General features: G+C 32.6%; 1 protein-coding gene across 1 annotated transcript in view; it reads right to left on the reverse strand.

Annotated features, from left to right (window-relative positions):
- Positions 1-2,539: 2,539 nt before the first annotated feature.
- The window catches only part of Neto (Neuropilin and tolloid-like), a 117,397-nt gene continuing 106,799 nt past the window's right edge, over positions 2,540-13,137 (reverse strand). The window contains exons 4-10 of the mRNA XM_065356898.1: positions 7,558-7,821; positions 5,701-5,879; positions 4,766-4,994; positions 4,405-4,520; positions 4,168-4,317; positions 3,478-3,726; positions 2,540-3,372 (exon numbers count right to left, since the gene is read on the reverse strand). Coding sequence (XP_065212970.1) covers positions 2,848-3,372; positions 3,478-3,726; positions 4,168-4,317; positions 4,405-4,520; positions 4,766-4,994; positions 5,701-5,879; positions 7,558-7,821 — 1,712 coding nt within the window. The 3' untranslated portion in view covers positions 2,540-2,847. The remainder of the gene's footprint in view (positions 3,373-3,477; positions 3,727-4,167; positions 4,318-4,404; positions 4,521-4,765; positions 4,995-5,700; positions 5,880-7,557; positions 7,822-13,137) is intronic.

Raw genomic sequence — 13,137 nt, forward strand, 5'->3', positions numbered from 1 at the left:
TAGATTAATGTATAGCCTAATTCAGTCTATAGCCAAAATTGTAACGGTGCATTTTAAATTCAATTCCTACCTTGATCGCGAGTTAACTATTAAATTTTGTTTCTCTGCGATGCATTATGTTCTATGGCTTAATAAGTAACCTATTTATAAGTATGTAGAGGTTTACTTGAAAACATATTGCGTTTAATGGGCATGCTATGAGAAAAACTAGCGTGGGTTTTTTCACTCAGGATTAGTTTTTTTCTTTTACTTTTTTTTTTTTTTGAATATTATTTGTTTTGTGATTTTATGATTAGGTATTAATGTTTGAACTATGCGTACCTTACCTACCTACGTTGTGTTTATGAGTGGAAATGTAACACTTCAATAATTCGTGGATGTGTTCGTACATGAGAATGTTTCACTTCTAAACCAGCATATTTATCTAATGCATTTTAAACATTTTTTTCCAAGAGTGGTGTTATGGTCGATTAATTTTTACTCGAAAGTATTATACAATTATATCCATTGATAAGCATTTTAATTGATTGTACTTCATTTATATATTTTTATTCATTGACATAAAAGAAAAAAACTACATGTACAACTGTGAATATTTAGCGTGTACGTGAGTCGAGTATTTTATCATCTCAGTGTAGTTTTACATCATACATAGAGATCAATTTGTTTTAGCTTTGTAGATTACATTTACAGTATTGGTATTATTGTACTGTAATAAAATACTATTTTACACGTTGTTAAAATTTGAGAATTACTTATCACTGAAGAAAAAAACGACTCATACGTTATATTTAAATTCCTAGTTTCAGAAGTCCATTCAGATCGATGAAATACACATTATGCTTGTTTTTAAATATACAGGGTATCCTTCAAAATGTGGCATGGGGAAAGAAATTAACCAAAACAAAATTTGCCAAGAATCAAATTGAGCAACTGAAATTTTGGTGATATGGATTTCAGATAATTCTTTTTTCAAAAATCGAAGTTACGTTCAAATCGGAGGCGGACGAAGGACGACCGACATCTCGAAAGGTTCTTTTTTAAGGAATGTTAGATACCGTATTTACGGCGAACTGGTTATGCAAATCTATTAACACATGCGTGAAACTTATGAATACGTACATACTTTATGTTTATTGTCACATTATTTGAAGGGGACTATGCTCGGATTTTTTTCTTAGAATTAATTCGTGTTAGCATTTTATGTGCGAGCGAATTTGAAATTTTCCACCTTGACGCATTCGTAAACGACAATTCTTAAAATTTTTCATTTTTTTTTTTTTTTGAAAATGATTTTACTGGAGAAAATGTTGGATATTTTGAACCGGCAGAATACTGCTCAAGATGCCAAACAATTTTTGCTCAAATTTTTATAATAATATCCAAAAAACCGTGAAATTTGACATAAAAAAATCCTTTGCTTACTGCATCGAAACAATATTTATCAGAGGATGAAAACAAGTCGCAAATTGAGTTTTTTTCCTACTTGGGCTTCGTAATTTTCAGAGTAAGTATTTTCAGGTTTTTGCATTTACCCGACGTCACATTTTTGTGGGGTTAATGCAGAAACACCTTTGATGGCATCAAAATATGAAAAAAAATTCAAAATCGATGAGCTTTCTTAAAAGCAGAAGCAAATGTAAGTAATCCTCCAACAGTCATTAAAATTATTCTTTAAAAAAAATTCACGGTTATTTAAACGAGACACTCTTACAGAGTGTAGGTGCTCGGAAATAAGGAGTGATTACAAAATACGTCACTTCGTGTGTAGAGGAGGAGGAGGAGGCAGAAATTTGGCCCGTAGGTTTGAAATGTATCCGTATAATAGATGCAGTTTTTAGATGTTTCAGCTATGCACCCCCTCCCCAGCTCTTTCCAACTTGAAAAAATTTAAGAGAAATACCGTTCCGAGCATGAAGATTAGTCAACGAGGGAAATTAGGTTCGAAAAGTTTGTTTTGCTTTGCAAGTGATTTTTTTTGGAAAAAAGCGTAGCGTTTTCAGTACAAAACACAGTAGTAGCACATTTTGTTCTCAAAATAGCATCGCTATTTAGCACAATATGTCGGTGTCCGGTTGACAGGGTTTTAAAAAACTCTCGAGACGTTTATTTTTCGAGTGTATAATTTCAAACAATTCATTAGTTAAACATCAAATGCGTACTGCATTAAATTACGAAAAAAATTATAATAATTTAGAAAGGTAACATTTCACAATTAATGACATTTTTTTTCAAAAATATATAAACCGTAGAAAAAACAAAAAACAAAAAATGTAAATAAATACAAATAGGTACATCGTGTATGTAACGCAATAGTAAAAATAAATACACTTTAAGAGATACCGAATTTAAAAAATGTGAAAAAAAATCAACGATTAATCGATCAAAACAACAACGGTTAAGATGATTGTAAGGGAGATTAAAAATTTGTCTGAAATAGGTATGGTATAGATAGTAGGAAAGGAATAACAGAGATATGGAATTTCTGAATAATGAAAGAATCGGCGAGTCCTTAATACCCAGTAATAAATGAACTAAAGTTTTAAAAAGGATTAGTATTAGAAAAATATATAAGGCGGGGAACGGGTAAATGAATCACGTATGCGAATTGAAAAAAAAATGGCAGTATCGTTCGATGCAAAAAATTTTCTCATCGGTGGTATTTTTCAATTTCAATTGAAAAATACCAATACTCTATCATTGTTCGGCGATATTGCACTGCGCCACGCTATCCTTTATGCTGACCAAAGATTTTGATCGTGACAGCGGTAAAAATTCACCGATGGTTTTCAAGTACGGCCGAGGTTGTCGCCTTTTATAAGGTTCCCACTCGGCCTGTCATCTTTGTCAGTGCGTTACAATTACATCTGGCGCAGATTTGGTAGATTGCACGCTGTACGGACGGCTCGGTCTGCTGTCGGTGCTCGAGGTGTCGTGTTTCGGCGACTTGAACCTTTCCATTTCTATCACAGCTTCGGCTCGAAATTTATGCTCTTTCGAATGTTTACCCGTTTTATCCGGTTTTTGATTATTCTTGTAACCGAAAGTGGTAAAACCTATCGGCGGCGCAGTCGTCGGTGGCTGCACTCGAGCATTATTCGCTGCTTTGATATGGCTTCTTCTTATCGTGCAAGGCGGTGGAGGCGACGGCGATAAGCTCGTACTTTTGTTTGCCGTCGTCGAATCGGACGTTGAAGTGTTGTAAAAAAGACTTTCTCGAGTTTGACATTCGTTATCACGCATCTCCGGCATATAGCTCGTTGAGTCGCCGCTGTGTGTCACCAGACCGTCTTCTTCTTCATCGCCGTTCGCTCGACTGGAATCGCGACGCGTTTGACACGTACGATGATGATATTCCGGACCACCGTTTATCTATAGAAATTTGTACATTACAGATACGATTAAGTACATAATTATAAGTATATCGAATCTCAACGAATCAATCGTTGTTTAAAAACTAAGCACCTCTATACTTACTCTTTCGAACCCAGATTCTCGCCTGATTAAATTTGGAAACGTATGTTCGGTAGGAACGTAACAATTGTGCTCGTCTTCTTCTTCTCGTATTGATTCGCGAATATTTATACTGGCAGTTATTTCAGTCACGTTGACTAAATTATCGGGTAAATTTGGTAACACAGTAACCACCGGCGTGAGCAAAGTAGCCGTTGGAGTTTTCCTACCCAGCTGATCCAACTGGCTTTCTCTCGACTGGTTCACTTGTTCCTGAACAAATGAAATAATTTTCAACGTGAATTGCTGATCGAATCAGGCTCAGACACAAGACGATAGTAAGAAATCAATCTTTTAAAAAACTATATTTTTTTTCAATTTTTCATCACGATAGCTTCAGAAAAACGTCTTTTTCTGAAATGCCAAAAAAATATTCTTCATTTCATCGAAAATTATTTCTTCAATTTTCAGTAGGTAATTCTTCATTTTTTTTTCATTTTCTAAAAATTATTTTTTCAAATTTTAGAAGATTAAGCACTCGATTTATTTTTTCTTTCGTTTTTTGTTGATAAAATCGAAAAATTGTTGTTTTTATATCGACCTTTAAGCGAGAATTATTTATTAATTTTTTGACGGTCTATACTATCAAAAAACAGCGAAAAATCCACTACATAACAACATACTATAGTCCAGCTAAATACGTATTATAGTCACCTTGATAACGCTAAAATCGTGAATCAATTTCCTGACGATATTGTATATCAAAGTGAAACACATCCCGAATAAAATTAAGAAAAATACAATTAGAATAATCAGCATCTCCGATTTGGTTACTTGATCCCAGAAAGGTAGTTCTCTTCTTTTCTGTACATAAAAAAATATATTAGTTTGCTTCTTTATCACTGATTAGACAATTGATTAAAAAAGATATAAATCGATATAGGCACTAACCGCACATTCCTCTTCATCTTCGTCAGAAGCAGTTAAACAGTTGGCAATCTTATTACATTGAAAATCATTATGAATACAATAACCATCTTGGCAGTTAAACTCATTATTGGTACAATCTGAGAACATTGAAATAAAATACAGAACTTATAAGCTAGGTACCAGAGTAATAGGTACAGGCTTCCTGACAAAATCAAGAAGATACCTAGGTACTATTTTTGCATTTGAAAAAAATCATTGCATCAATGTTTGTTCAAAGCAAAGAACGCTAGGTACCTATGTACTTGAAATTCTTAGAAATCCTGTAATTTAAATTAGGTTGTATGTATGTATTTGATTAGTAGGTAGGTATTAAATTAATTACTCGATGAGAATCTGAAAGGAGTGAAATGTGCCTTGAAAGTAGAATTGATGGCGCTTTTCTTTACGACATATTGAATACGCATCAAACTGCTATCGAAAATAATCGGCTCAGCTGCAGCTCCGCAAAATGTTTGTTTAATCGTATCGGCATTTTCCTCTAGAATATAAACGTAATTCAATTCGCAGTCGTTCGGATATTGCAAACTGAACGAATCCCAGCTCAATGAAACCTATATTAAATGACCAAATTATAATATCAAAGACAAAAGGACCTTCGTGTGGTATCGAAATATACATTATTATGTACACAGTAAGTGCATCTTCTACAAATATTACGTATAGTACATACATGTATCAGGTAAGTAGGGCTAATTATTTGATTAGGTACGTAGTGATTAAAAGCGAAACAGGTGGGTCTATTCAATATTTTGGAAATGAAAACTCTAACAACTTATCATATTTATTATTTTTATACATCTTTTGAAATACGAGTAAGGTACGTACATACATACCTATGAGTAAATGAGGAAATCTAACAATTAACAATTTATTTGATTTCTTCGCTCAACTTTTCGGTCATATGCAGAATTATTTTTAAATTTCGTGAATTTTGTTTTTTTTTTTGAAATTTTGTTATGAACAGTTGATATGAAAATTGAAAAATCATTTCGAAAGTTTACAATATTGCTCTGGTTTTCTTTTTTGATCAATTTTTAATCAATATAACGGCCAAAAATCAATTGGGATTAGAGATTGAAATAATCATTTAGGTACCTTTCATAATTATTCAACCTTCAAAGTACCCATTATTCTGTTCGAATTTTTCAATGATTTTTCAAAAATATTTTTTATACCAATTAGCATTTTTTTTTTTACTTCAGCACTGTAGTAGGTAGTTCAATTTCTACTTAGATCGAGTAAAACCGTCACACGTACTTTTTTATTCTCTCCTACATGTAAATTAAACATGCAATCAATTCCACTTTTATTTGATTTGGCCTTAAATTCTTCAGGAATATCTTCATGAGAAAGGATGAATCTATCCTCTTCTTTTTTGGTTAATTCATCTTCTTCGGTTTTATTAACAACGCAAGGTTCTTCAGGTTGGTCGGGAACTAGAATTAATTTTCCATCGTTATTATAAAATCTTATATAAAATGAAAATAAAAAATAAACGACGACCAGATACTGTATTACAATAATGTCAGTTTACATAATGCTTTCGTGAGCAAAATATCAGAAATATTGGAAATTGTGTCAATAAATTTTTCGAACCGTACAAATGAGGGATACAAATAAAATAGGTACCTATTTCAAGTAGGTACATATTAAAAAGGCGGAACTAAAATAAATATTCGTAGAACAAAGAGTCCTTCTTACCTATCAGATTAAAATTAATTCATAAATTGTAAAAACTTTTGTGTTTCAGATGGAAAATTTTTAAACTTTGGTTTTTCAAAAATACCTACCTAGAATTTTTTGTACCTATCTATAACAAAGAAATCTTCCGAATCCACACGCTATGATCTGAACGAAACTAGGTTAGATCGAAAAAATATGTCTTGAAACCGTCGCGTCGGAATAAAAATTTAAGGGTTTAAACTTTGAAGTTCACTTAATTGAATTTTTAGAATATTTTTGAAAATAAAAAAAAAATTAAAAAACTTGCTTTAAGGAGTGATTTTTAAACGTTTTTGCGAAGTATAAATTTATATGTTCTAATTCTAAAGTTCATTTTTGGGCACGTACAGAACGATTTTGAATTTCTATAGAAGAGAATGAACACTCGCCAACAGCTGTAAAAAAGTCAAATTATGATTTTTTGCTAGTTTGATGATTTTGTAGACACACCAAGCGATATCATGCCGAAAAATTCACTCGTTATAAGTATATTTCTTCCTTGAAAATTTGATTTTTTCAATTTTTCTAGAATTCGAATTTTATTGGTCAAAAGTCACTTTCGAACTCACACAACTGGAATCCAGCGGTAACCACCTAAAATGGTAGGAAGGGTGCCAAATAAGAACCGACCAAAGTTATACGTTCAAACGTTTATTTTTAGTTTCTTCAGAGCGATTTAGAATTTCTTAAGAAGGGATGAACGAAAACTTGCTGGAAGCTCCAGAATGGTACAAAACTTGTAGCAGAATTACTCGCATTGGTTCACTTTGCCCAAAAAATGTATATTTCGCGAAAAAAAATTAAAAGCACCCTCGGAACAGCCAACAATCCAAAAGTAAACATTAGAACCTGAAATTTTGGTTTCGGGGGTAACAGGACATGCTCTTTCGATCTAGTTTAGTTTGGTTTAAATTGTAGATTGTGAGCTAGATAGAAAGGTTCCCTTACAAGTGAATTTTTATGGAAAAAAGGTAACTAAATACTTGAGAAAATTTTTTACGATTTTTGCGTCGATTTTTCATGATTTAATTCGTACTCGTATTTTGGCATTTCTTCATCGAAGGTAACAGATATGAAATCCTAAACTTGAAAAAAATTATCCGATGTCCATGATATATTTGCGAAACACCCCAAGTGCGGTGTTTAAGAAAAAGCACGGACCATATTTTTATTTTAAAAAATTGACTTTGTGACACCTCATAGTAAATACAAAAATTAATTTTTCTATCAAGAGATGCGACTGCGAGCACTAAGTACTGAATTCTACACAAAAATTGAATCATTCGATACACGAATAATAGGTATCTACGTCCATCTTTTCAGCTCATATATTGTGAGCCCGTATTTAACCTAATTCTTAATAATTTTATCATAATAACATAGCCTACGTACGATTATCCTTTCTCGGTTCGAAGTAATATACTGCTCGAAATCCAGTATATTCGATATTTTCGTCGCTTTTGAACCTCAACCATAATGCCGATCCCGAAGATTTAATATAAGGTGGAAATTCATATCCGCAAAATTTCCCGATCTCAGGAGAATACCCGTAAGCTCCGTCTCGTATTTCTAAATGGTCAAATTTACAATTTTCACTCGGCTCTATAGCAAATTGATCACGAAAATCGACGACTACTTGCTCGTTTATGGAATCGGCTGCACAGAAAAAAAAAATCAACTTAGAATACACGCATAATCAAGATACGAGTAGTATAGGTAAAGCGTACGATAGACATATATCTAGATTGATACCTATGTATAGGCGGTGATAGATAAAATATACATAATCTTCGTATTACAAACGAGACATTCGCTCATTTTTCATAGCTTGATTAAAAGATGTTAATAATTAATATTCCTAGACGGGAAGTTTTTAGCATACGATAAAAACGTTAATTAGCGCGTTTTAATAAAGTCGTTATATTTTTGTGACTTTTTAACTCGCGGTTATTCGATACTTAGCTTCAAGCAGGAGAAAATTTCCACTTAAAACTTGAAACAAGGTAGGTATTATAAAGTTGAAACAGATCCTGTTCTCAAGCATTCTTGATATGGAGGCTTTATTTTCGAGCAATTAGGTTGGTTATACCCTTCATTTAAGTTTATATCAACACAACAGGTACCTATAATAAGTCGGGTGTAAAGTTTGCGCGGAGTGTCTTTCTCCTGCTGGAGTGGGTATTACTGAACATAATATCAAAACAAAGCCATGCAGCGTTCACTCTTCCGCCAACGTTGTCACTGAATTATGTATTAATTTTTAACATGGGTAATAAATAAAAATCATTGTCTTAGTTACTATCTTTTGATAAAATCTGTACGAAATGGTTTACTCAACACTTCTCCGTCGAATGACTTTAAAATTAGTTGAATGGTTTTCACCCGATTGCGTTCGTAACTTTCAACTACGCTACATCAATGTTTGAAAAACTGTCTTATAGGTAAGTACTTAGCACCTACCATAAATCAGTATTGAAAAAAAAACTTTTTTTCTTGAAAAAAAAAACCAAAAAACAGTTTTTTTTGCATGTTTAAAACAAATGCTATAGGTGGATAAGTATGGCGAATTTACCCCCCCCCCCGTTTTTGAGAAACTCACCCTTTTATGAAATTACAATAGACATTTTTTTCTCAGCCCCATGTGAACCGATTTTTTCAATTTTTTGGTATGTTGTAAACATCCATAAGAGGTATCCCCACAAAAATTTTCACCCCCTCCCCCCATATTCCCCCCTAAAAATGACGTTTTTTAGCTTTGTTTGTCCGTTTTAGCAATGATCATGATTCTGCACAAAAATGGGAATAGCATTTTTAAATGTGTTTTTGACCCCCAAAAAACATATATTTTTTTCAAAAAAAACTTTTTGGTGGTTCGTGGTCAAAAATTGAATAAACTAACAGAGGGGGTAAAAATGAATTCTGGTGTAAATTATTGTTTTTGGTAAACGAGGTGTCGTTTCCATTTGAATCAAACCCCCCGAACACGAATATGACGTCCAATTTAATGCTACCCTCAACCACACCCCTCCAGTGCCTCTGCTCCCACCTCAATTTTCACTATTATACTAAAAATTGAGCTATATAATAATATTGGTGTCGTTCTCACATGAATCAAACACGCCGAACACGAATATGAAGTCAAATTTTATGCTACTCTCATCCACACCCCTCCGGTGCCTCTGCCCCCACCTCAATTTTCACTGTATTAAAGGTTGAGCTATTTTCATAATGTTGGTGTCATTTTCATACACTCGAATACCTCGAACACGAATATGACGTCCCATTTAATGTTACTCTCAACCACACTTCTCCAGTGCTTCTGCACCCACCTCAATTTTTACTATTATATTAAAAATTGAGCTATATAATAATATTGGTGTCGTTTTCATATAAATCAAACACCCCTAACATGAATATGAAGTCCAATTTAGGTCTACCCTCATCTATCTCCTTCCAGGCTACAGCTAGCTCCTCGAACATGTTAAAGTTTGACCCTCGCGATGTCGTTGAGTTTTCAACCTTCGCGAAACATACCTTTAATAGTAATTGATTTGATTTGAAGTAATTATTGGTCGAGGATTGATCGGAGTTAGCTAAAAAATTTATTGTTTAGGTGGGGGCAGATGCACTGTAGGGGTGTGAATGAGGGTAGCGTAAAATTGAATGTCATATTCGTGTTCGGAGGGTTTGATTCATATGGAAACGACACCAACATTATGAAAATATCAAAACTTTTAAAATAGTATAAATTGAAGTGGGGGCAGAGGCACTGGAGGGGTGTGGATGAAGGTAGAGCTAAATTGGACGTCTTATCGTGTTCGAGGTGTTTGATTCATATGAAAACGACACTAATATTATGAAAATAGCTCAACTTTCAGTATAGTAAAAATTTAGTTGGGGGCAGAGGCACCTGAGGGGTGTGGATGAGGATAGCATAAAATTTGACTACATATTCGTGTTCGCGGTGTTTGATTCAGTTGTTTTAAACCCAAATTCAAGTGTAAAATTTGACCTGTTTTAAACGTTTTTAAAACACGTTTGAAACAAAAAATTTCGTTTTTTCAGCGTGTAAATGTGGTTTCAGATTCAGTTTTTTACTTTTTTTTTCAGACTTTTTTGGTACTTTGTAACTTTTTTAGATTTTATTGTTCTTGTTCAATCAAAAAATGTAAATAAAATTCAAAAAATATATTGCCTTGCCTTTAGGTATGTTTTATACGTTTGACAGATATCAGATAAGTGATTTAAAGTACGTTTTTTTAATATGGATTTTGTATAATCTATGTAGATTATAGATTGTCAAAATGGATCCTTTTTTTTTTTTTTTTTTTTTTTTTTACAAATACCTATCTAATATAAACAGTTTTTGAAAATCCGGCTGTTTTTTTTTACCAGATTGTAAACAGATTGAATCCAGATTATTGAAAATCCATAATCCACTTGGGTAGTAGATTATAGGAATGGATTTTAGATTTTACTGTATCAGAAATGAACTGACAATTCACCCAGAGTCACAGAATTCTGATTGTGGATTCTTGTAAAATCCGTGTAAAAAAAACATAATCATTTTTTAAAAATTTCTTGATAATTCTATGGTCGAAGATCTCGAAATGATTTTAAAAAAACAAAAAAAAAACAAGGTCTGAAAAAAAAACAAGTTTTAAACAATAATTAAAACAGTTTTAAATAGCAATTATGTTTTAAACACCGATGTTTTTTTCTCGGTATTCAAAATAGCTGTTTTAACAATGTTTTAAACGATCGAGTTTTAAACAACCAACACTGCAATAAATATTGCAAGAGTGTAAACAACTGATTTTTTTGAAATTGAATAGGAATCAGAACCATTCAGGGATTATTACCTACCTAGTATGTTACCGTTAATGCTAATTTACAGTTAAAGTCAATGTCATCTCGTTGAAGCAGACTTTAAATTATGTCATTCAGTTAAAGTCAGAATGGTACCAATTCATGAAATACGAGTAAGCAGCAATAAGATATCCAAGGCTAATGAGCTACTTAATGCGAAAGTAGCATTAGGTCATCAGTTTCAGTCGGCCAGTATCATTCTAGTACCTACGGGTTGATAATATACCTTTCATGACTTTTTTTCTAGAGGAATGGGAAAAAGAAGTAGAAGTGTAATAAAATTTTTGTCCATTGAGAAAATTCAAATTTTGAAACCGAATCCTAGTTTTTGGTATTCATCAAAAAGTACGATAAATTTCATCTGAAGAATTAAAAATGCAAGGAGCAGAGGGAAGAATTGAAAATTTTCTCAAAATTGGGCTCCCACTGTCTAAAAATTGTAATACATAATATTAAAAATAAAACAAATTTTACCTCAACATAAATTATTAAGAGGAAGTTGGAATTTCATTAAAATGGAGTTTTTCTTTATACCTAACTCGTGAAAAAATGATTTAAATAAACAATAATTTGGTTAACAATGAACCTTAAACATTCAGGAATAGTATTACGTACAGCCGAGTATTACAAAAGTACATGCATATAGTACTATTCCTAAATATTTAAGCTTCATAAGCCAACTTACCGTTCATTAAAATAATTTTTTCACGAGTTTTTATGAAAAATGTACGAGTATTTCCGTAAAATTCCAAGTCCAACTTTGGGCTAAACTTTTTACAGACGTGTCCGTTTTCAATAGTCGGGAGGTAAGGCATTAACTCATATAAATTTCAACAAGTTGCGGTACATAAAGACGGAGATATGACTATAGTGTGACACTTCACCCCCCGTCTCACTTGAGCTATCGTATCCTACGCCCATCACCCTGTCATTACGTTTTCAAATCAATATCCAATTGACAAATTCTGATCAGATTGGCACCTTTTTTTTTTTTACGACACATGAAATGAATTCAGAGTAGATATACACTTAGTGCGAGTACGTCTATACTATCACACTTACAACATAAACAACCACACAATAAAATGAAATAATCGCGACGAGAAATTTGTCGCAAAATTTCCTTATCAAAACTAATTTCTTGCTCTAGGTACCTACTCGAACAACTTCTCAAAGATCTATTCGCTTTTGCGACCGATAGTAAATTTTCCAAATCGTCAGAAACATTTCCTGTAATTTAGAATTTTTTAAATCAAATTAATACTCGACGAACGTTATGAATTTCCTATTTAATTTCGCAGAACCATTATTTTCCGGAAACTAGCCGCCGTATTTATCAATGTTATTTATTCGCGGTAGTTTGATTTCGCCACTTTTCTATTAAATATTAATGAGTAAAACGATTTAGTTACTGATGAAGAAGTGAAAAAACCATTCCATGATAACCTTCGAATGCCAAATGATTCCTTCGTAACGACATCTTAATCGAACATGGCAAAAGCAAATATTTCCCATACAATTTACGATGTTTTTTCTTCTTTTTTTTTCCAAATGCTTGTGGTAAAAGAGAGAAAAAAAAGTTCTAAAATTTTATAGGTATTTTATCGTCATTAAAAAACAATCGCAGAGATGATTAACTTTTAATTGGAATTCCAAAAGAGAAAAAAACGATACTCGAGTAGGTACAAGTAAGAAAAATTGCCAGCTTACGTATTTCCAATTGTGCAACGAAAATAAAATGGAAATAACTATTCGTATCAAAGATTGTTTTTTTTAATATTTTTTTTCATGTTTTTTTTTCTTAAACTAGTAGAAATAGGCCAATTGGAAATTACCTCGTGGATGTAGCGCCACCTCCCCCTTCATTAGAAATAAGAAAATGAAAAAATCGTGTTTCAAATTCAGAATTCAAGATCACTTTTTGCCCTCTTCCAAGCACTTGAATATTGGTGGATCGCAAAAATTATAATTTTTCGTCAATTTTATGGCATTTTTCCACCATTAAAAATCCATGTTGAAGAAAACTAACCCTGAATTTGTGTTTAGTGGGTCAAAACATCCCTATTACCACACTTTTCGTGCCCCTTTCGGTCAAATTTTCAA

This window comes from Planococcus citri, chromosome 3 (genome assembly GCF_950023065.1).
Source record: "Planococcus citri chromosome 3, ihPlaCitr1.1, whole genome shotgun sequence".
NCBI classification, from domain to species: Eukaryota; Metazoa; Arthropoda; class Insecta; order Hemiptera; family Pseudococcidae; genus Planococcus; species Planococcus citri.